Source organism: Halichoerus grypus, chromosome 13 (genome assembly GCF_964656455.1).
Source record: "Halichoerus grypus chromosome 13, mHalGry1.hap1.1, whole genome shotgun sequence".
Lineage (NCBI taxonomy): Eukaryota > Metazoa > Chordata > Mammalia > Carnivora > Phocidae > Halichoerus > Halichoerus grypus.
The window spans coordinates 55,044,966-55,069,949 of NC_135724.1; the positions used below are offsets into that span (position 1 = coordinate 55,044,966).

A 24,984-nucleotide genomic window follows, 5' to 3' on the forward strand; every position below is an offset into this window, starting at 1 on the left:
TACACAGAAGGTGGCTGTGCAAGGAAATGGGCCCATGGGCATCTTGACTGATCAAAGCCTCACCTCACCAGCACACAACAAATAAAAAAGGCTTCAATCACATCTGCCAAGCCCAGGTTCCTCTCACACGTAACAAGAGACAAAGATGAGATTTTTGATTCCCATCAAAAGGAAGCAGTGAAATCCTCTTCTCTTTCATCATTACCTCTTTTCCATGATTTGTTTAAAACAAACAATATACAGTGAATCAATTTTCCTCACTATACAGCATCAGTGACTAAGTGAAATAGTTCATTTCAACTGTGATGTAAAATAAGTTTCTTCATTCCTTCTAAGGTTTCATAAACTTTATGTTAAGTCATAAGATTTTATTTCTGCCGTAGGTACCTTATCAGTATATTTGACCTAAGCAGTCATTGATGCTTTCTTTTTTTTTTTTTTTTAAGATTTTATTTATTTGAGAAAGAGAGACAGAGATAGCAAGAAAAAGCACGAGCAGGGAAGAGAGGGAGAAAAAGACTCCCCGCTGAGCAGGGAGCCCAATGCAGGACTCAATTCCAGGACCCTGGGATCATGACCTGAGCCGAAGGCAGACACTCAACCGACTGAGCCACCCAGGCGTCCCAATACTTTTCTTTTAAAGACATTTATTCACTTCTAAAATTGGCATCCTTGTAGTTTTACTGCTTTTTGGGGATTAAACTTTCATTTTGAAAATCAATTCACACCAGACTCTCTTGTTAGTATTTCATGAAATGTTGTTAAAATAAAACCAACTCTCTTTCCATCCTGGCTTACCCTTAGGGATGTGCAATTCGTGTTTGGTCTTCTCACACCACCCTACCGGATGAATGTCAGGGGAACCAGCATTGGTCCAAAAATCATAGCAGCTTAAATAACCATCAAAGTGAAGTCTGAGGCGGTAACCACACACCTGTAAAATGGAATGTTTACAATCCTTCATTAAGTGTCATGTGTTTGAAGGGTACACAAAATTAACAAAATATTCATATATCCTGTCAGTGCCATCAACAAATATAAACCAACCCTCCCATCTAAATGCGCTTGTATTAAAAAATAAATTTAGAGATGACATCTGAATAAAACAAAATGCCAACAGACACGATCTTTCAAGTATCCAGAATTTTTTCTGTAAAAAAATTAAGCCTTTTACTCAGTCTAGAAATCTGAGGTCAATTTATGTCTCCATCAATTGAAGAGTTTATTTGTTCATTTAATACCTGTCAAATATTGCTCTTGGAAACCCCATCTCCTGCTGTCCCACGATAGTATAAGCTAAAGTGCAGAGCAAAACAAAATGGGCATGGCTCTGTTTAAACTCTAACGTATGGATCCAGCATACTCAATAAAGGAAATCATAAAGTAGAATATATCCTTAAGACATGCTATACAAGTTTAATAGCTATAATCAATCAGTAAATTAAGTGAATAGGGTCTTTTACGTGATGTGATTAAAAATATAGAGGTCTTCCATCATTTTAATAATGTAAAATATTTAGTAAATATTACATTTTATAAGCCATTTACTTTCATCAATGGCTCTTCATTCTACGTAATTTTCATACAGTGCTTATATTTATATAAATAGATAATTCATGTGCATGGATATTTTTCATATACATTTCTCATTAGTTCAGCTAAAACTTGAATAATTATGTCTCTTTTAACAGACAAAAGCAACACTGTGGGATTCACTGATTGTTATCAACCTCAGATGAAAACTATTTACCAGCTGAATCAAGGGTAACTGCTAGTGATGAGGGACTTATTAAAAGATTAATCTTCAGAGAAGGAAAAAATTCATTAAGAAACATATTTCACCCATCACTGACTAAAATAAATCCATGATGTACTGGAACTTGTTTATAATGGAAAGCACTCAAATTCATTATTCTCTAGAAAATTCTCTTCTGTCACTGTGCACTCAGCCCAAGACAATAACACCATCTCTTACCTCAGCTACAGAAAGCACACAGAATACAGATGGATGTCGGGGGTCAATGCCTTCTAATCTCATTCCAACCTGAAAACCATTTTCATGCTCCGGAAAGGATTGGTCCTACGAAATTTCATGATATAACATTAGCTACTGAAATACCTTCACAATTTGATATTAAAACACCTGGTGTTGCTATGCATACAATCAAGAACTTACTGTATGGGCTCGGAAGCTCAGTGATATAGCTAAAGATCGATGGCTGCTTTTCTATATTTGGCCCTCGAAGATCGTTTGATCATTTTGATCATTTTATCATTACCTAGGAAACAGTTCATATGAGAAACTACATGTCCTATGAACTCATTTATTCCTTTTGCCCATTTTTCCTTAGTGATTTTAAGGAGCTCTTCCTGTACTCTGGAAACAATCCTTTGTTGATTATAATGATTACCTATTCCCAGTATGTGAGTTGGCTCTTTGCTTTACGAGGATTTTGTTGTAGAGATTTTTATTTTAATGTAGTAAAATATATCAATTATTCCCTGTACAGTGTACACATCTAACCTATGAATTCCCTCACAATCCTGAAGTTACACGGACATTCTCCTAGTGTTCTTTTAAAATGTCTGTTCTTCATATTTAAATCTACAATGCAACTGGAATTAATTTTGTTCTATGGTGTGAGCTAACATCTATTTTTTATATGGAAAACAGAGTATTCAACAAAATTTTTTGTATAGTCCATACTTTCATTATCAGCAAAGTTACCTCTGTTATGTCACGTTTCCACAAATTTGTGGGTCTACTTCTGGCCTTTCTATTCTGTTCATTGGTGTATCTGCCTATATCACATTGTCTTATTTGCTTATGACTCTTATGTGGAGAGCAATCTTTATCATATTGAGTTTTCTTATTCAGGAACTTGTTCCCTCTCCATTTAATTTAATCATTTTGTTTGTCCAAGATGTTTTTAAAATTTTCAAATCAACATGTTATTAAATTTTTCAAATAGGCTTCAGAAATGCTTTATATTTATTTCTGTATACGTTTTAATGTTTATTGCTACTGTAAATGGAATCTACTTTGTAACAGACTTTCTAATGTGTTCCCATTCATATTTTCATTAATACTAGCCTTGTTTCCCACAGCCTTGCTATATTATTATTACTTTTGAGCAGTTTTAAGCAGATTCAGCATTACTAGTCAATTATTCTTAATTGCAAATAAATTATAAGCATACTAATAGAAAGTGATGATTAAAATCTGTTCTATTAGAACAAGAGCTGCTTTTTAATCACTAATTTTATTACTCTTTATTACTGGTAAGCATATTAGTGTTTATTTTTATTCTTTTGAAAAAAATCTTTTCATTTGGATATAATGTCAAACTTAAAAGAGAAGTTGCAAGAACAAAATAATACAAAGAACATGCATAGCCTTTTCCTGGACTCCTTTATTGTTAACAACAGTAGAAACCTCATTTGTTTTATCATTTGTTTGTTCTCTCTCTCTCTCCTATCTGTGCCTGTACACAGATATAGATACAGATAAACATATATATCCACATGTACATGACTGTTTCTGAATCATTTGAGGGCCCTTTACTCTATACTAAATGATTTTCCCTTAAGAGCAGACAGTGTACTTTCCCTGAGAATGAGAACATTCTCTTATGTAACAACAGTTCAGTTACCAACTTCTGCAAATTTAAGATTCATAAACTTTTAACTAATCTCCCATTCATATTCCAATGTTTCCAATTTATCCAACAAGGCTCTTTATAACATTTTCCCCCTCCTCAATGGGATTCAGGGTAGGGTCAGATATTAAATTCAGTTGATATGTCTCTTTAGTCTACCTTAATCTGGAACCTTTTCCATACTATTTCTTTATCTTTTATAACATCAACATCTTTTTAAAAAAAAACAGTCTTTTCCCTCCCCCATTTTTTTAAATAGAAAGCTCATCATTCTGGATGTGTCTGATGTTTCCCCATGATTAGATTCAGGTTATGCATTCTCTGCTAGTATACTCCATGGGTGGTGATGTGTCCTCAGGATATCACCTCTGGAGTCGCACGATGTCCATGCATCCCCTCACTGGTGATGTTGATTTTGATCACACAATCACAGTGTTGTCCAATTCTTTCACTATATAGTTACATACAAAACACACATATACATACATACATAAACATTTACACATAGTTGTACATATGTGCATACTTATGTATATTTTACAAATCCTAAGTTCATACAGATACATCTAATTCCAACCCATCCCCAAAGGTTTCCTTCTGCCTTTTCCCATCGATTTTTGTCTTTCTCCTCCAACCAGGTCAACACATTTACTCATATACTAAATCCTATAGCATATCTATTAGAGTTTCAGGACTGTTTTATCCACACTACTATAATAAACAAACCTACAGACAGATTTCAGGATTTGTTTGCAATTCTCCCTCCCTGCTCTGCCATCCATGAATGAGGTATACAGTTAAAAACTGTGTTTATATCCTACTTGGATTCATGTTTTTCTTTCTCTTTAGTGCAGTTAAGGTATTCATTTGAAATATGGTTAAGTTCATTGATTTAAATGTGCTTTCAGTTCTTAATGATTTATTTTTATTTCTTAATACGTAGAATGTTAATAACCTTCCAAAAGTTCAAGCTAAAAAAACAAACAGACAAAAGTTCAAGCTATACAAAAAGGTTCTCAAAGAAGTGTCTCTCCCTCCCATATCCTATCCACCCCATTCCACCTCTTTAGAGGTAACCAACCTCACTGTTTTCTGGTCTATCCTTCCTGGGTTTCTTTTTGTAAAAATAAACAGCTATGTTTATGTTTTGCCTTATTTTTCCCTTCCTTCTCACACAAAAGGTAGCATACTATATATGCTCTTTTGCATGTGTCCTAATCTCCCCTGGAACCACTCCATGTCAGATCACAGTGATTGCGCACAATCTTGGTCACAGCTGCATCACACCCCACTCTGTGTAAGTACCACAGTTCACTCACCCTTCTTCCACAGTTGAGTGTGTGCCCTTTTCATACGAACATGAACTTGTTTTTAAATCTTTATGAATTGGCTTGAAAATGTCGTTAAGAACATTCATAGATCATTTTAGAAGCTTCCAAGGAAAAATTTAAAGGATGACAAAACCCAAAAATGAAATGGCAAGAATGAATGATTTCTCAGAAATATTTTATTTCTGCAAAAGTAAATGTCATGTGTGTGTTTAATTCCCCCAGCCCTTCTTCTCACATCTACCTTGTTCCCAGCGGACTGTATATAACAGGTTTTATGTGACTACCTCCTGTTCACTGCTTTGAAATCTCTTGGTTAACTTCAAAAGCACTGAACACACATGCATGCGTGTACACCCAACACTGATGAGAAAACAAAGGGAATGGAGAGACCACAGGGAATAGATCAATAATGCTGGAAGGGAATTTAAGAAGCTGTAAAAACTGAGAGGACATTTCTCGTGTTTTCACAAAACTGAAAGATAGAAAATTGGGGACGGGGGGGAACTAGTCAGTATTATATGGAACAGACCATGCCCTCTTTTCACACATGTGAATGATAAATTCAAGACAGGACAACAATTCACAGCCGGGAGTTAGGATGATCAAAGTTATTCTTTTTTTTTTTTTTTTTTAAGATTTTATTTATTTGACAGAGACACAGCGAGAGAGGGAACACAAGCAGGGGGGGAGTGGGAGAGGGAGAAGCAGGCTTCCCGTTGAGCAGGGAGCCCGATGCAGAGCTCAATCCCAGGACCCTGAGATCATGACCTGAGCCGAAGGCAGACACTTAACGACTGAGCCACCCAGGCGCCCGATCACAGTTATTCTTGTCAGCATTTTCAGAGCGTTTCTCAAGTGAAATCTGGGAGCTTTAGGTAACACTGCAAGGAATACTACATGGCTAAAACAGCCACAGCTTCTTTGGAGGGTTTCAAATACAAAACAAAACATTCATTTTAACAATCTGAAAGGCAGCTTTTAGTGAGAAATAGCATTGTCTTTCATCGGTCTCTTTTCTGCTTAAGGGTTTATTCATAGCAGACTTAATTTTTTTCCTTTCTAAAAATCATATATTTTACGAACATAATTGATAGCCATGCTATAAAATTATATTTTATGGTGACAAAAGGGAACTGAAATCACACACGAAAGCAAACAATAGTCTGTCAGATTCAGTCATAAAAAATTATAAGGTCTGTAGACCTGAAAAACAACTTTTAGAGATAAATAAACTCAAACCCAGAGAGGTGAAGAGACTTTCTCAAGGTCACACAACCTGGTCTGGTAGCAGATGATAGGGCCCAAATCTTCTGAAAGCCGGCCAACTATTCGTTCCACATTAGAGGACAGACGTGGAAACAGAACAAGCAAAACAAAACCTGGCTCAAGGCCATGGAAGGTCTTAAGGGCATTTCCAAGGATGTGCCAAGTGCTCTTGGGTACAGAAGTTAAGCTGTTTTGCTTCATTTTCTTTTCCCAGACATTTGCAAAATAATGAATTTTGTCACTAATGATAGAGAAGAATTATTCCAAGTTCTATACCTCATAGTAAAAGCAGGTACAAATTACATACTATTACTAAAAAATAAAATGAGCCCGAGCATTAGAAAAAACAAAAATCAAAAAAAAAACGCAAACAAAACAAAACGTCATGCCTAAAGAAAAGCAGACAGGCTAACAGCAAAATTCCTTTATGAAGTACAATGCATAAGGCACTCATCATGTGTGTGTGCCAGTAGATCTCTGCTCCAAAGTTACAAATGTACCATGTAAACAGCTCTTGGACTCTTGGTAGATATATGTGAGGAATTCTGGACACTTTACTCTGTTTATCACTGAGAACCTCATTACAAGAACAGAGAGGTTATGGCTGTACTGATTATTTTTGAGCCACTCTGCAGAGACTGCAGAAGGTTGGTGGCCATCAGCACCAGCAGAGCAGTAGCAAGATATGTGTTACTGAGCAGTGTCAATTCTCTAAATGGAAGATTCTATCTGCATGCCCACAGGCATTCTATTTTATTCACAGGCAAGAGTTGGCAGGCAACATATTTTCCTGATCTTAATTCAGTATCAAGAGAAATGGGAGAAATTAGGCATGCAAGGGAATCAAAGCCACTGAAGCCACACACTTCTAGCATGCCATGCAAAGGACGAGTCCAGGACAACAGGCCGCTGGTTCGCAAACCTTCACATGATGGTTGTCAAAGGGAAAGACGTTCATACAAATTTTAAATGCAGATGATGAAACAAGATTTCTTGTAACACCAAAGACCACCGCCATGAGTCCAGTGGTCTTCTTCTCTGGTTTATCTCAGCAACATCTTCAAAATCTCAAACTGTCTCAATGTGTATCTCCTAAGCTGAAATGTCACAATTTTAAATGTGACAGGTGAGATCACAAGAAGTCTTATGTAGGCAAACTGGGTTATAGACAGCTTGACCAAAGAGAATTTAACTCTTGGTCAACACTTTTGATTTTCTTTACTCAGTGGGGGGAAAAAAAAAAAAAAACCAATCATGTTATTGATAGCATAAAAAAAATCATTCAAATACTGCAAAAGGGAACATAAAGAAACATTTTCCTAAGACAAATACAACTAAAAAGAAGTTATAAGAAGTAGAGAGAGCCCACCTGCCAGGTTTTGAGTGTGGTATTCTTGTTGGCTTAGCATTTGATAAAACAAAAGGAGTCTGAGCTTATGTCTGATCAATATACCCAGGACAACAGAGATCTATCTGAAGAACCACCAAACATTCGCTATCATAGCCAACAACCTATAATAGTTAGGTACAATTATCTCACTAAGCAAAAATGAAGAATAAGGAATAAGAAGGAATAGGCATAGAGCCTGAGCTATCCTTTATCAATCAGGCCATATACAGATGGCTTTTATACAACAAGCACTTACATAGCACTTAACTCTGGGCCAAATCCTGTTCTAAGCACTTTACAAATACTAATTCATTAAATCATCATAAAAGTCCTATGAAGTAGGGATTATGTACATTTTGCAGAGAATGAAACTGGGGCACAAAAGGTTATATAATGTGCCTGAGACCACAGTGTGTATCTGGCTTTAGTGTATGAGTGAGTAGTCAGTATAGTAAATCAATACCATCCCATTCACTGACTAAGGACTTCAACATTTTCCAACTTTTATAATTAAAACTTAGAAAGAGCCAAGATGCCCTTCAACAGATGAATGGATAAAGAAGATCTGGTCCATATATACAATGGAATATTACTCAGCCATCAGAAAGGATGAATACCCAACTTTTACATCAACATGGATGGGACTGGAGGAGATTATGCTAAGTGAAATAAGTCAAGCAGGGAAAGTCAATTATCATATGGTTTCACTTATTTGTGGAACATAAGGAATAGCATGGAGGATGTTAGGAGAAGGAAGGGAAAAATGAAGGGGGAAAAATCAGAGGGGGAGATGAACCATGAGAGACTATGGACTCTGGGAAACAAACTGAGGGTTTTAGAAGGGAGGGGGGTGGGGGGATGGGTTAGCCTGGTGATGGGTATTAAGGAGGGCACATACTGCATGGAGCACTGGGTGTTATACGCAAACAATGAATCATGAAACACTACATCAAAAACTAGTGATGTACTGTATGGTGACTAACATAACATAATAAAATAAAGAAAAACTAAAGTTGGTGGTCTGAATATGTGCTATCTGACCATTAAATGATCCCCAAATGTCATATGAGAATTTAATATAAAGGTGGCATTTTGAGTCAGGAGAATAAAGATAAATGTCATTAGGACACATGCACATGACTATCCATTTGAGGAGAATAGTTCAATTATATGCCTACCACAACATCATATGTAAAAATAATTTCAGATGGAGAGAAAACAGACACAATACAATGAAATACAATGCAGCTATTGCAAAAGCAAGACTGAGACACCTGGCTGGCTCAGTCGGTGTAGCATGCGATTCTTGATCTCGGGTTATAAGTTCGAGCCCCATGTTGGGTGTAGAGATGACTTAAAAATAAAATCTTAAAAAAAAAAAAAAAAGCAAGACATAGACCTCAATCCACTGAGGTGTCATGATAGCCATGACATACTGATAAATATAAAGCAAGCACTAGATGATTAAAACACAACTATTTATATAAGCATTATTCACATATCTACGTAACTAAATATATACAGACATGGAAATATATATGTCAAATTATTTTGAGTGGTTCACCTAGAGAGGGGAACAACAGAAAAAGCCTTTTATTTATTTTTTATTATGTTATGTTTTTTTATTTTACATTTTTTTATTTTATTATGTTATGTTAATCACCATACATAATAAATAATAATATGTTGGCTTTTTTTTTTTTTAACATATAACGTATTATTTTTTTCAGAGGTACAAGTCTGCAATTCAACAGTCTCACACAATTCACAGAGCTCACCATAGCACATACCCTCCTCAATGTCCATCACCCAGCCACCCCATCCCTCCCACCCCCCACCACTCCAGCAACCCTCAGTTTGTTTCCTGAGATTAAGAATTCCTCATATCAGTGAGGTCATATGATACATGTCTTTCTCTGATTGACTTATTTCACTCAGCATAATACCCTCCAGTTCCATCCACGTCATTGCAAATGGCAAGATTTCATTCCTTTTGATGGCTGCATAATATTCCATTGTATATATATACCACTTCTTCTTTATCCATTCATCTGTCGAGGGACATCTTGGCTCTTTCCATAGTTCGGCTATTGTGGACATTGCTGCTATAAACATCAGGGTGCACGTACCCCTTCAGATCCCTACATTTGTATCTTTGGGGTAAATACCCAGTAGTGCAATTGCTGGATCATATGGTAGCTCTATTTTCAACTTTCTGAGGAACCTCCATACTGTTTTCCAGAGTGGCTGCACCAGCTTGCATTCCCACCAACAGTGTAGGAGGGTTCCCCTTTCTCTGCATCCTCACCAACATCTGTCGTTTCCTGACTTGTTAATTTTAGCCATTCTGACTGGTGTGAGGTGGTGTCTCATTGAGGTTTTGATTTGGATTTCCCTGATGCCAAGCAATGTTGAGCACTTTTTCATGTCTGTTGGCCATTTGGATGTCTTCTTTGGAAAAATGTCTGTTCATGTCTTCTGCCCATTTCTTGATTGGATCATTTGTTCTTTGGGTGTTGAGTTTAAGAAGTTCTTATAGATTTTGGATACTAGCCCTTTTATCTGATATGTCATTTGCAAATATCTTCTCCCATTCTGTCGGTTGTCTTTTGGTTTTGTTGACTGTTTCTTTTGCTGTGCAAAAGCTATTTATCTTGATGAGGTCCCAATAGTTCATTTTTGCCCTTGCTTCCCTTGCCTTTGGTGATGTTTCTAGGAAGAAGTTGCTGCGGCTGAGGTCGAAGAGGTTGCTGCCTGTGTTCTCCTCTAGGATTTTGATGGACTCCTGTCTCACATTGAGGTCTTTCAACCATTTGGAGTCTATTTTTGTGTGTGGTGTAAGGAAATGGTCCAGTTTCATTCTTCTTCATGGGGCTGTCCAATTTTCCCAACACCATTTGTTGAAGAGACTGTCTTTTTTCCATTGGACATTCTTTCCTGCTTTGTCGAAGATGAGTTGACCATAGAGTTGAGGGTCCATTTCTGGGCTCTCTATTCTGTTCCATTGATCTATGTGTCTGTTTTTGTGCCAGTACCATACTGTCTTGATGATGACAGCTTTGTAATAGAGCTTGAAGTCCGGAATTGTGATGCCACCAGCTTTGCTTTTCTTTTTCAACATTCCTCTGGCTATTCAGGGTAAAAAGCCTTTGGTTTTTATACTCTTCTTTCTTGTTAGAATTTTTAAATGGCATTGTAATTAGCTAAAAAATCAGCACACACATACAATTAAGTTTTGACGATGCTAGGGAAGAAGACAGGACACAGGTCACAAGAAGCTTTGTAGAAGGTCTTGTTAAGGACCTTTCAGTTTATTCTTAGTCGATGAAGCCCTAGCAAAAGCTTTTAAGCAGAGGGGAGAAGAAAACATTCTTGCCTTCTATAAAGATCTTATTAGTGGCAGTGTAGGGAATTAATTTAAAAAATAGCAAGACTAGCAATAGGAAAGATAGTTAAGGAGGTTTTTAATATCTACCGATAATTGAGAATTTGCCATGTGCCATGTATAGGTATCTAACTCAGCTCACTGAAGCCTTAAAATCCCCTGTATTGGAACTCTACAATCCCCACGTCGCATCTAGGCTCAGAGACATTCACACATATCACACTTGCAAAGCTAGTCAGTAAAAAACTGGAATGTGAATTCAAACCCTGGCCTGTGTGCTTCACTGCAAAGTTCCATTCCATTCCAGAACATGGCAGAAGCCTGGACAAGTGACAAAGAGGACCGTGACCAATGCAGAACCAGGTGGGAGGGGCAGATTCAGGACCTATGGAGGAGGCAAGATGGGTAGTACCTGAGGACTGGCTGGATGCAGAGAACGAAGAAGGCCGGGAATTTTAAACACACCCAGGTTCCAGGCTTGGAAGAAATACCCAGATTTTCCATCATGTGTTAATTTTTACTTTTATAATGTTATCAATACCGACTGATACCTTCAAGGACTCTATAGACAGCTCATGAACAATGACATTTTTGTACCTACTTTTCAATTCCAAATTTCTAGTGCATTACTATAGCTTCAACGTCCCCCCAGGTACAGTATCTTGCAATGAATCTTTCATCTTAAAAGTCTATTCACTGCAAATACTGGCAAGCTATGAGAGGTTAAGAAACTCTTTCCTTGCTTTCTCCTCTGGGAGCTTTATGATTTTCACCTGAGCTAACAATGGAAACTCCCAGGAATATTAGAATATTAGAATCCCCCCTGGCTTTCTCTTGTTTCAATCACAGAGAAAATGGAGACCTTGAATACACCTGTATCTATGGATATAGAGATATAGAGACATATATACACACACGCACTCACACATAGCATACAATCATGGATGTATACACATTTTTTTCTATTCTTGCTTAAACTACACCTTAATGTAGATGTTTTTAATGTTGGGGCAGAGATAGGGTACATGGTTTCAATGGTAGAGCAGGAGTGGCATCTATGATGTCTTCTGGGATTCTAGAAACCTCCTAAATTTTAAAATTTGTGTGCAAATGGATATAAGCACTTCTCTAAGGAGATTACCAATAGCATTCATTAAATGTTCAAAAGGGTCTAATACCTAAAAAAAGATTAAGAACCACATGGCTGTCCTTCAAGGGAATCTGTCATTAATCAATCCCCTGACTTCACAACATATTTAGGAGTCTTCAATAAGCAGGCACGAGCAGTTCCTGCAGCTGTTCATCATGGATATACAGGCCAGGCAACAAGGCATGCCTTTTCAAACTGATGCCTATTTTTGCCATCTATTTGTTAGGCTAATGGGGAAAAATCGTCACCTACATAATTAAACATAACTTGCTGCAAGGCTTCAGTTAAGACAGCAGTGAAGGATCGCTGATTGTGTATTTTTAAACTCTCATTTTAGAGACTACTTCCTTGTTATTTTGAACATTTTTCATAGGTTAATTCTGTATCCCAAACTGTTGCCAAGATTATACCAAGAAGCATTCTACAGAAAGAGAACACAGAATTCATGGCACAACAAAAGTATTCTCAAATAAGCTAGTGGATGCAATTCCTCCTGCTTTTTTGTGAATCTACTCTACTATAATCTCAGATGCAGAAATTCTCATTTCCCCAGAACTACTGACCTTATTGGTAGTAGGAAGTTTGGCTGAGGTGTGTGTGTGTGTATCCAGGTACCCTGACCTACCCACTGACTGAATTACAGTCTCAGAAACAAAAAGAAAGCACATAGCAGAGTGGGTGGAATACTGTTGGATTTAGACAGCTTTACACCAACAAAGATCTTCATAAACAAAGAGAAAGAACCCACCAGTATAAAACAAAGGACTGCATAGAGAGAACTTTTGAAAATAACTTCTGAAGATGTCTGATAATTCACTGGCCAACATGAGTAGACTCCACAAATCTCTGAGTATAGTGTCCAAAGCAATAAGCTCACATATTTTTTCCCTAAACGATTAAACCCTCATAGGGTAAAAAGACAAAGATACTTCTAATATAAATTTGCTTCAACTGTAGGAAAAAAACTGTGGAAACTGTCTACTCTTGATCCTGAATACCACTATTTTCTTCTTTTAATTTCTCTTCCTCTGAACATCTCGGAACATGACATTCGGTTTCCAGCTGGAACTGCAGATAAGCAGCCTTTACGGGGGCTCCAAGCCCCTCCCAGTAAGGAGAAAGCAGCCCGATTGGACTGTCCAGCCTCACTACTTCAGATCTGCTAAACTATTTCCCAGGCCTCTGGTACTTTGAATCCCACCATTACGGAGAAGTGGATACTAAGAATAGGAAAAATATCTGAGCTGCAAGATCAGGATGTATCTTCAGTTTTGCCCCAGAACTTACAGCTTTAGAGAACATGAGAAATGAACATGAATGAGAATTCTCTCTGTTCTTCAGAGCCCCAGCCATTAATCAGCTTAAATGACTTCAAAGCTACAGTCTAGTTTTAAAACACACTTCTTTCTCTGCCCAATATGCCTTGGGATTTAAGCCCCAATCAAACATGTGAATATAATACACACAGTATTTTTTTTTTTTTTTTACAAAATATGTTCTTTCCTGGGAGAACTCTTAAATATCAATGAAGTTATCTTAAAACTGGGGGCAGCAAAATACACATAGAAGACAAAAACAAATAGGAAAACAAACAAGCACACACTTGAAGTAAATAATAGACCTAGGCTATAATCTGATTCTAAACATATCAGAATTCATAGTATAATGAGGTATTTCATTTTCTCTTAAACTACTAAAAAAGTCATGCATGGTCATCATGTGGCTACTGATTAATAATTTAAAGTATTATCTAAGAAGGATCTATATTAGAACTATGATAGTATTCTCAGTGATTATCAAGTAATTTGGAAGCATGTTCAAAGCACAAAATACTTGACACATGACTGAACTGTTTTGGTTGGAAAGGTCCTACTTGTCTGAAATCATTCGACAGGGGGTTATAAAATATATGAATTTTCATGGCAGCATCTTTCTGCACCCGCAAAGCTAAACACATATTCAGACTTTATCAAAAACAAAACACAGACATGGGTTTTTCAGATTCTATTTAATGTACTGGCATATTTAAAAAAAAACAAACAGATTTTTTAAAAAAATATAATTCAGGTCTGGGTACAGAAGTTAAATTTAGAGAGAGAGTGTAAGCTCTTCCTTTCACTTGGACTTCACTAAGGGAAGGCTCAGAGAGAACAGGCTATCATATCTAGGGCAATTAGGTGGTTAAATTAGGAAGGTGTCTTTGTTTCCCAACTACTCCCAGCCCTTTCCAAAAGAACCCCCCCACCACATCATCCTACAGATGGCTGAAATTTCCTTCTCAGGACACAAAGTATTTCTTTCCCAAATCATTAGAGATTACTACAGATTTCAAGAGAGGCGGAGGGACCTAGTACCATACAAGAATGTGTTAAGGAGTGTCTGAGATAAAGATGTCGCTGAGGAAAGCAGGGGAAGGAAAAGCAGAAATGCCAAAGTCGACATAATGATTCTGCCTTGTTTTCGGAGACAGAGGAGAGCAACTGAGGAAATATTTTCTGTTCCCATCATGAAGGCAGGAGGACCAGCATCACAGCGAGCATGCAAGGTGTTCAACGGCAGTATCCGCCAACACTACGGTTTCAGATGAAGCTCCAACAGTGAGTGGTTTTCAGGAGCTCAGGAGATCAGAAGACTGAGATGGAACAGCTCAGCTGGGAGGCCACACTTGATGGGGAGCGACCAAGAGCCCTGTTGTGGTCAAACGGAGGCCGGTCCCGATGAGGACAGAGTCCTGGGAGACGGGGTCCTGCCTAGAGCTCGGAACGAATGCTGTCAAGAAGGGCAGGTTCTGGGGACAGCAAAGGACTAGAATCTGCGAAATGTCATCTTAAGAATTCTTGCATCTAATAGAGTGAACTACATGTCAGACACTGTATTGGGCTAAACACTGTATATACATTTTATGTAATTCCTCAACAGTCTCTAAGAAGCGAGTAATAATATTATTGTCCACTTTCAGTTAAAAACTAAGAGCCAGAGAAACGCTTCACAGAGTCCTTCTTCTATAAAATGAAGGGAAAGAAGCTGAAAGGGCTTAATGAGGCAGCACACGTACCAACACCAAGCCAATAAAAAGATGCTCTAAAGTGCACCTCTCTCAGAGAATCATGAAGCAGGGAGGAATTTAAAAAAATGAAAGAAACCCAGTCAGTCTTCACAGAGATTACAGCTCTACCCAGAGACAAAACACACTACATGTAATCACACAGAATGACAGAAAAAGCAGTCAGACATGCTACGTACACAAATGACAAACAGAATCATAGTTTACAAAGATCATTCCAGCAACAGTGTGCAGGAAGGTTAAAGGTGGGGCCAGTCTGGACAGAGAGAGATCATTTAAGAAACTTTTGTTACAACTGCTATGAAAATAAAATGGGGGCTTCCTCCTACATGAAGGCAGCAGTAGTAGGGGCACAAAGAAGGAGATGAAGGGGCAAACCTGAGCAGACACACGTGAGCAGAGAGAGCAGGAACAGCAGCTGGCCACCGCGAAACGAGTGTGGAGGGCCCTTCCCAGGGACCACGAGCCCATGAGCGGACTCACAAAGGCAGACTGGGAAAGGCAGTCGGCTTTGCACGTGCTGAGTGTAAGACGGCTATGGGCCACCCAGGGGAGGAGGTCTAGGAGGTTACAGACTCCACTGGGTCTAGGCAGAACTCGAGTTAAGGGGGTAGACGAGACGCCCCAGGGGCCATGCAGAAGGGGGCCCAGGAGAAGCAGATTTTTGGGAGTGCCTGGCAAGGAGTGGCTAGGACCAAGCAAAAGCCGCACCGGACAGCAGACAGCATCCCAGAGCAGGGGGAGTGTAGGCCAAGGCCTGACGTTTGTGGCTTTGAAATCAGGGTAGGTGGTCGGGGGGGTGAGGGGGTGGGCACTTCCATGGGCACAGTTTCAGGTCATGGTGGGAGTAAAGGCCAGGATGCAGAGTTGGAGGAGGAAAAGGTTAGAAAATGAAGAAAAGAGAAAATGCAGGCCAACATTTCAAGAAGCTAAAGCAGACTAAGGAGATGAGCTTTTAAAGGGAGTGCAGGACTAAGGGCCAGTATGCTTTCTTAAAGATGGGACAGACTGGTGTGGAGGAGAAGCAGAGGTAACTTACAAGCAGGACATGAGATGACTGATGGGTCGTTGATCAGTTCTCTCTAGAAAAGCAAAAATGGGAAGGCTCCAGAGCGTAGGTAGAGGAACAAGGGGCATGAGGAGGGTACTTCTCCCGGTTCAACCTGGGAAAGAGGTCTGAGTAGGTGTGAGTGAAGGTTTGTGGCAGGGAGTGGAGGGAGGTTGCACCACATCCATCAAGGGAGTGACGTCTTCTGCTGGGAGCGAGGGCAGAGGCCTCAGAGAAGTGCCTTCCCAGGAAGCAGGGAGTACTCAGACTGACAACCAGAAGGATGGCCAGGCACTGCCCTCTTAGCAGAGACTGGTGGTCTACAGTGCCACCAATCTGCAAGGCTTTGTGCTTCTTCTCTAGCAGGGCTTTGCAGCTTAGTTAGGTACAGAAATTAGAAGGCACATGTGATTCATCCAGAGCTGGGATTTTGGCAGGCATTTTGGGGGGAGAGGAGAACAGGGGGCCAAGGCAGTTGGAAGATCCTGGCCAGAGAATGGCTGAAATGATGGAACTAGGGGGCCTCGCCTGGCCAGGGGAAGATGTGAAGCCAGAAGGAAGAAAAAGGACAAATTCAACAACCACAAGTCTGAATTAAAGGAAAAACTGATACTGTGAGAATGAGGGAGACAGAGGGCTACAAGGACAGTGGATGGGATCAGACAGTGAGATTGAAAGTTCCACAGTGCAGGAGAGGTCCAGTTCTGACTGACGCAAGTGTGGCAGGAAGCAGGTGGACTGCCCTGGGAAGGAGGGGCAGGCCCCCAGGTGGAGGCAGGCGAGGTACTAGGTGGCTCACGCAGGCAAAGGCTATCCAAGGATGAGCAGGAGACCGGGGCAGAAGCAAAGGGGAGGCTTGGGGAGGGTAGCATGTGAGCACGCACATGCACACAGGTGCACACGCGCACAATCCAATGAAGTAACAAGACTGGAAACCGTAGGCATACGCCTCAGGGGAGGGAGGGTTGGGTGCCGAGTGACAAAACTAAGGAGCAGGCAGGAGGCAGGAGGAGGCTAGGCCCCCTGACCTTGAGGGGTGGAGAAGTGAGTTTGGTAGAGGGGAAAGGGCACTCTCGGGAAGCAGAGGTTACAGCGAAGCAGCTATGCATGCTGGCCGGAGAAAGGAGGGACTGATGTGTTGAGCTACTAAGATGCATCACTTGCTTTTTTAAAAAAAGAGTTTATTATTTATTTATTTATTTGAGAGAGAGAGAGAGAACGAGTGGGGAGGGGCAGAGGGAGAGAGAGAGAATCTTAAGCAGACTCTGTGCTAAGCACAGAGCCTGACACGGGACTGGATCTCTCACAACTTTGAGATCATAGCCTGAACCGAAATCAAGAGTCGAATGCTTAATCAACGGAGCCACCCAGGCGCCCTAGTACATTACTTGTTTTGCCACAGGGGTGCTGCAGAGGTCACAGGAGAAGGATGGGAGGGAGCCGGCCATGAGAAGCCACTCAGGCCAGAGGTGGGGACAGCACAGCAATGGGAAGGAGATGGCACCTGTGGTCAGTGGCTTCCAAAGACAGCCACTTCCTAATCCCTGAACCTGTGAATACGGTATGTTACATGGTGAAAGGGATTTTCCAGATGTGATTAAGTGGACCATCTCAAGATGGAGAGGTTATCCTAGATGATCCAGGTGGGCCCAATGTCATCACAAGTGTCCTTGCAGGAGGGAGGCCAAAGGACCAGAGAAGGAGATGTGACCATGGAAAGAGAGGTTGGAGTGATATGGCCTCACAAGCTAAGAAACACAGGTAGTGTTTAGAAGGTACAAAAGGCAGGAAACACATTCTCCCCTACAGCCTGCAGAAGGAACATAACCCTGCTAACCCATTTTAGACTTCCGGCTTCCTGAACTATAAGATAATAAATATGTGTTATTCTAAGCCACTAAGTTCATGGTAATTTGTCATAAGCGTGAAAGAAGAAAGAAAGAAAGAAAAGAAAGAAAAGAAAGGAAGGAAGGAAGGAAGGAAGGAAGGAAGGAAGGAAGGAAGGAAGGAAGGAAGGAAGGAGAAGAGAAGAGAAGAGAAGAGAAGAGAAGAGAAGAGAGAGAAGAGAAGAGAAGAGAAGAGAAGAGAAGAGAAGAGAAGAGAAAAGAAAAGGAAAGAGAGAGAAAGAGAAAAAGAAAAAGAAAAACCCCCTTGCTATATAAAATTCAAACTACAACTATATACTACACTATAAAAGACCCACAGAGAAGTCCAAGAGTTTTAGCTTTTCCATGATGACTTTCATCTTGTTCTGAAATACTAATCATTTTCTGGGGCGCCTGGGTGGCTCAGTCGTGTAAGCATCTGCCTTCAGCTCAGGTCGTGGTCCCAGCGTCCTGTGATCAAGCCCCGCATCGGGCTCCCTGCTCAGCGGGAAGCCTGCTTCTCCCTCTCACACTCCCCCTGCTTGTGTTCCCTCTCTCGCTGTGTCTCTCTCTGTCAAATAAATAAAATCTTTAAAAAAAAAAAATACCAATCATTTTAAAATATTCAAGTGTCCCTGACCTGCAGGGGCCCAAGCACGCATTTAGCCTATCTACTCGGCCATCCACTGGCTGGGGAGACAGGAACATCTGCTGGGCATAAAAAGCAGAGCTTTCTGGGCCAGTGACTAAGGACAACTGGGATGTCTGGTTTGTGGGACAAGGACGGTTTAGGGTGAGGTAGGGCTATGTTCCCTCGGTCAGACTTGCCCCCAGAATGCTGGGATAGGTGCAGGTGGAGGTCCCATGGCTCGTGGCCAGATAACACAAGGGACAGCACCTGCCTTCCTGCTGGTCCTACACTGTCTCCCAAGCCTCACTCCCACCAGCAGGAGCCGGGCAGACAGAGGCTGCCAAGTCCACAGGTCAGAGTGCACAGGCTGGGACAGCTTCCTGAAGGGGGAGGGTCTTGGGGGGACATGGACCTACGAAGTTCAGAGAACAAGAGAAGACATAGAGGCCTCACACTTGGATAGACTCTGAATAGTTAAGCAGGGCAGCAACACGCTGACCGGCACGGAAGAAGCTCTGTGTTCATGTGCATCTACAGATGGGGCTAGACTGTGGGGACTTGGATTCCAGGCTGGCATATTTGAACTTGTGATGGGCAACAGGGTGGGAAGAATGTTTCAGGGACATACAGTGGATGGTTAGATGACTGGCAGGGAGAGATAAGAGAGAAAAGTTTAAAACCAACTTCAAAACCAAAGAAATAAATATTTTAAAGTTTGAATCAAATCAAGATAGGCCCATTTCACCAGTAATGAAGAGAAAATGTTTTTATATTTTCTGTCAACAGAAGATGTTTATATCCTTGTACACTCACTACCCCAGATGGTAAAATAAACCATAAATTATAAAACACTTTACTTTGTCTTGTACAAAAAGAAATTCAAAATAGGCCTATAGATACGCAAAAAGCTTGTGTGCAAATAAAATAAGCATACTCTTTTAAAAATATACACACACAAATATATATACATCTATACACACACATTTTCTTCGTAGAATACATGTCTGATTTGCATGATAGAACTGCTCACTTGTGTGTCTGTCACTGGTACACCTTCTAAAACTTGAGTATTAGGATGGAAATGATATAGTAAAAGTAAAGCAATACTCAATATCTTTTTAATAGTTTTCCAATCAGGATATGCAAACTGTTTCATTTTATTTTCAACATTTCGGTGTCAAAAGCTGAGAAGTTCCATCTTAGCTGGCTGACCTGAACACCATTATTACAATATTTACACAATTAAAATGGACAGTAAGAGTCAAGAGCACAATGTCACTCTAAGTTCAATCTGATCATCTTTCTTGGAAGATTGGCCTTAACTACCTGCCTTTTTTATTCTACTGAATGCTATTTTCAATTATAAACCACGTCACTTCATCTCAGAATATAAATGTCCAGTCAGAGTAACACTGTATTTGAGTACAAGAATCTTCAGTTATCAGGACAAATCAGACCTAATAAATGGTAAGCTTCTTCCTCCTCATTCAGGGTTGGAGGAGATACCACCTCTGCTCGGAACACTTAGGAAACTCATTACTTGTACATTCCACTGACAATGAACATTCTACCTCACACTGCTGTCATGTTTTCAGGCGTATCTTACATCTCAGTAGATGGCAAGATTTTAAGCAACCATGTTATAAACTCCGTAGTGTTTCAGTCCGTGTAAACGATGCTTTGTACAGATAGTCAAGCTACTCAATTACGTGAGTAGCTTGACTGTTAAATTCTGAGTGAAGAGAAAGGCACGCCAACAGGTCAGACATGTCCACTTTCGCACGTGCTCATACTTTATGGTCACTTTCAGAGTTGACAAAAATTAGAGTCCACAAGCTTGAGAAAGTCATATTTTAAAGTCACATTTCTAGCCAAGGAATCCTCCAAGACTGCGTCCCTTGCTCACTGCTCATCTCTCCTCTGTGGAAAGAGTCATGGATTCTCCTTACACCCTCCAGAGGGAGCCCACCCCTGCTTTTACAATGCCATGTGTCCCCTCACTTAGCGCCCGCAGTACCTCTCTTGTCAGATCTCTATAAAGTCAAGGGAGAAAGTTCTATGACCCATAACCTACTATTACACAATTCCCAATGTTGAAATAGGGATTTATTTCAGGAACAGGAATCTCACATTTGCCCCCTTGGAGGTTTTTTTTAGTTAATACTAGGTCACGAGGGAAAAACTGGGGGAGAAATTCTCTGTTCTGCGGGTGTTCTTGCACTAGTTGATGGACCTTGAGGTGTCCTAGAGGAGAAACCGAGAAACTGTGTTAATCCACTCACTGGCTGAGCTGAGGGAAGAATGCAGGCACTGACCAGAATCTAACAGCTCTCTGCCAACAGCTGAAACCTGCCTTGCTCCGGAAACAAAAGTCCATTTCAGCCTAACACGCTAACATGTGGTTCAATTCTCAATGGAGGGAAGAGAGGACCCCGGTCTAGGGACACCCAGGGGTCTGATTCCTAAGACCCTGCATCACTCATGGCCAATTTTGCTACATGGAAGTCCTGACCTCAATCACTGACTGGTCTTACATTTTTGTGGTCTCTGGGTGCCTTGAGACCCTACAGAGTTCCCATCCATGCCCAGCCACTAAGTCACAAGCCTGGCCTGTGTCCTGTGGTTGAACCTCTCACCCTGGACCCAGCTGAACTACATCTGCCCTTGGGGCTCACAGCTCCTGACAGGCCTTAGGTGGATCTGGCGCCTGCCCACTCCACCCTCCTGACCTGCAGTGACCACACAGCATGGGCACAAGATGGGCTCAGAGACAGAGAGAAAGGGCAACTACAGGTTGCACTGGATTGCCCCAGTCAGAGCCAACTCTCTTTAAGGACCTTCCATGCTCGGAAATGAAACATTGACTGATGATTCAACATTGACTGATCATGAGCACACTAAGAACAGACATTGTGAGGAAACATAAAAGAGAAGGAAGAAGAGACCCCTTACCTAGGGAACTTACCCTAAGTCTCATCATGCAACAGTCTCATCAGGAGTCAGCAGGGACCTGACTCCTGCCTGAGCAGGGACTGCACAGTTCTTACAAGCTACTACCACCTTGGACCTCCATCTTGCACACAGAAGCCTGAGGAGGTTCTCAAGCTCCCGGGTGCCAGGCCCCACCCGCTGAGGTTCTAAGTTAATAGGTGTCAGGAACACCCATACATCTGGGTTTTCCAAAGCTCCATAAAGGCATCCGATGTGAAGATTGGGCTGAGTATGAAATATTTAGTATTTCTTAAATGTGAGCTGCCAGCACTTGGTTTCTCTTTCTTTCCCTATTTGCTTCACATCTCCCCCATTCTATTTCCATGGCCAGGATTAAAATTGTTAGCCCTTTTGGGGCACCTGGATGGCTCAGTCGGTTGAGCGTCTGATTCTTGGTTTCAGCTTGGGTCCTGATCTCGGGGTCGTGATATCAAGGTCATGAGATCAAGCCCTGTGTTGGGCTCTGTGCTCATCGGGGAGTCTGCTTGAGATTCTCTCTCCCTCTCCTTCTCCTCCTCCCTGCTGCACTCTTTCTCTCTCTAAAATAAACAAATCTTTAAAAAAATTGCTAGTCCTTTTACATAATAAAAAGTACTAGATGTAACTCAACAAAAATGTCCTGAAAAGTAAAGTAAATAAGGAGCGTTAGCTTCTCACTGCTAGTTAAAATGCAAATGATGTTAAAATGAATAATGATGCAAATCTGATGCAATTTTTTTATATAAATCCCCCTGAAACATTGAAAACACAGACCAAGAAGAATAGATAGGGTAGCAGAAGATTTGGTACCCTGGGTAAAGATGATCCCCGTGAAGTCACAAGCACCCCATGCCAAAAGTCACTTGGTCAAGCAAGCCCACACAGGCTGCTCTTGGCATTGTTAGAGTCAGGTAGAATGTAATTTAGGGGTTTCACTGTCTCCTCCAACATGTTGCCTGACCCACCACTTCCATGCAACACATCAAAACAGATCCCTCGAACCTGATCCTTGCGTGGTCCTGTGCAAGTAATATCTGCTAATACAAAGGAAAACTAGCACGTATTGTTCATTATGTGCACATACATTGCATCCAATGCCCTCTACATGTACAAATGATTTCATTCTCCAACAACCCCAGGAGGTAGGTATGGTAATTTCCTTGTATTACAGATGAGGAAACTGAAGCACAGAGAGACTGAATGACTTGCCCAAGGTCATAGAGCTGGAAGGTAGTGGCACTGGGTTTCAAACCCAGGGAGTCCAGCTCCAGAGCACACTCCTGTCCAGCTCTCAATCACTAAGGTTTCTGTTAGCTTTGTTATGTAATTTTCCAGTGAAACCTACAAATCAAATAAGTTGGATGTTCTGTGTAGGCAAATGACTTCCTTTTAGTTACTTCTCTTAAGTGTTCATTCCTTGCCAAAACATAAGACTGTTAGTGGTTCACCTTGGAAAACAGTTCAACAGGTGCTGCTGTTGCCTTCTGTTCTGTCAAGTACTGTTCCCACGACCACGCTTCTTGTGCAGTCACTGAAGGGACTGGAAAAGAAAACACAGTGACTTTTCTTGAAACAGTTAGTGACAGAAAAATAATATCTAACTGAAGATTAACTCAACAAGCAGGCTGATTCATCAAAGAGGTCATCAGGAGACGCAGCAGCTGATAAAAACCTTATCTCTCACTTTCCATGAGCATTTGGTAGAGTCATCTAACCAGTTCATACGCAGTTTCTCCTGTTTTAGAACAGGCCTATGAATACATCCCCTGCCAACAAGACCGCTGATAAACACTTAAAATGGGTAGTTTCTTACTCCTCTCAAAGAAGAGTAAACAGGTACCGGTTTTCTAAAACATGATTTGGTTCATTTTAAGGTGAATGACCTGAAAATATCTGTATAATCTCCTTTCGCTTTCATACCTCTTTTTGGGATGAATGTCACTTGGTACAACCTTTGGAAGGCAATGTGGAAATATATGTCAAAAGCCTTAAAAATTATTCATATATAATTTTGAACCAGCAATTCTGCTTCCAGGAATTTGTCTTAATGCGATTACAGTGAATGTGCCCAAGGGGCAAACACGAAGGTTTTTATCCTAGAACTCCTCATAATAATGAAACATTGGAAACAAACTACAGGTCCACCAAGAGGGGGTTAATTAAATGCATTGTACAAACGTGTCATTTTAATAATAGGCTGTAAAATTACATTATAGAAGATTAATGTCAGAGAAAGACTATGTTAATGATACACTACTAGTGGAAAAAAAACAGCAGTTTAGAAAACAAAATGATCCTTTTTGGTAAAATACATAATTGAAATGTGAAAGACTAAAATTATGTAAATCAAAATCTTAAGTGAAGTCATCTTTAGCTGCCAGGATTATGGCTTCTTCCCAGTTTTCTCTGCACTTTATTTTTCTGCTTTCCAAATTTTCTAGATCAATAGCTATCCTTTGTAATTCAATAAAAATATCATTTTTAAGTAATAAAAATCTGAAAAGCACTGATAATTGTTTTAAGTTTATACTTCTACGTCCCAGTAATTCCCCCTCTAGGATTAACATGCTAAGTAGTCATGATAAAAGTTGATAGTAAAAATATACATCAGAACATTATTACAGCAAAAACACAAAATAATATTAATATGAGAAAAAGGTCAAAAAGACTATAATACATGTACCTATATACATAGGCACATATATACATATGATTTTGAAGTTATCGAAAACTGTATTTTTTAAGTAACAAAATACCTTGAGAATTTTCTAGGTTAAGTAAAATCAAAGTATGTACATAAAACATAAAACAGATTATATTATCCTAAATTTTAAAATATAAATTTTTACATATATTGAGACATTCATTTATTCAACATATTTATAAAGCACCTTCTTTGTGCAAGGCACTATGCATAGATATTTGTCCACACATACAAACACAAAAGCATAGAAAAGCAATTGAAAAGGCACAGCAAAATATTAATAGTGGCTATATGTGGGTAGTAGGATTAATGTAAATATTGTTTCCTTGTTTGTTACTTTCTATCATTTTAAAATTCTCTACAAGTATTATTACCATACACACACACACACACACACACACACACACACACACTCACAAACACACTCATATACACACATCCTGGAGAAGATTGGCCAAAAATCACTATGTGAGTTTTAACATTTATCTTGCTGTAAAATGTTCCTGAAGAAGGTACAGATG

General features: G+C 40.1%; 1 protein-coding gene across 2 annotated transcripts in view; it reads right to left on the reverse strand.

The window, feature by feature from the left end:
* Nucleotides 1-24,984, reverse strand: part of L3MBTL4 (L3MBTL histone methyl-lysine binding protein 4) — a 485,331-nt gene that overhangs the window by 305,395 nt on the left and 154,952 nt on the right. For both annotated transcript variants that reach the window (XM_078060581.1, XM_078060580.1), the window contains exons 5-7: nucleotides 23,208-23,299; nucleotides 1,976-2,080; nucleotides 799-934 (exon numbers count right to left, since the gene is read on the reverse strand). In XM_078060581.1, coding sequence (XP_077916707.1) covers nucleotides 799-934; nucleotides 1,976-2,080; nucleotides 23,208-23,299 — 333 coding nt within the window. The remainder of the gene's footprint in view (nucleotides 1-798; nucleotides 935-1,975; nucleotides 2,081-23,207; nucleotides 23,300-24,984) is intronic.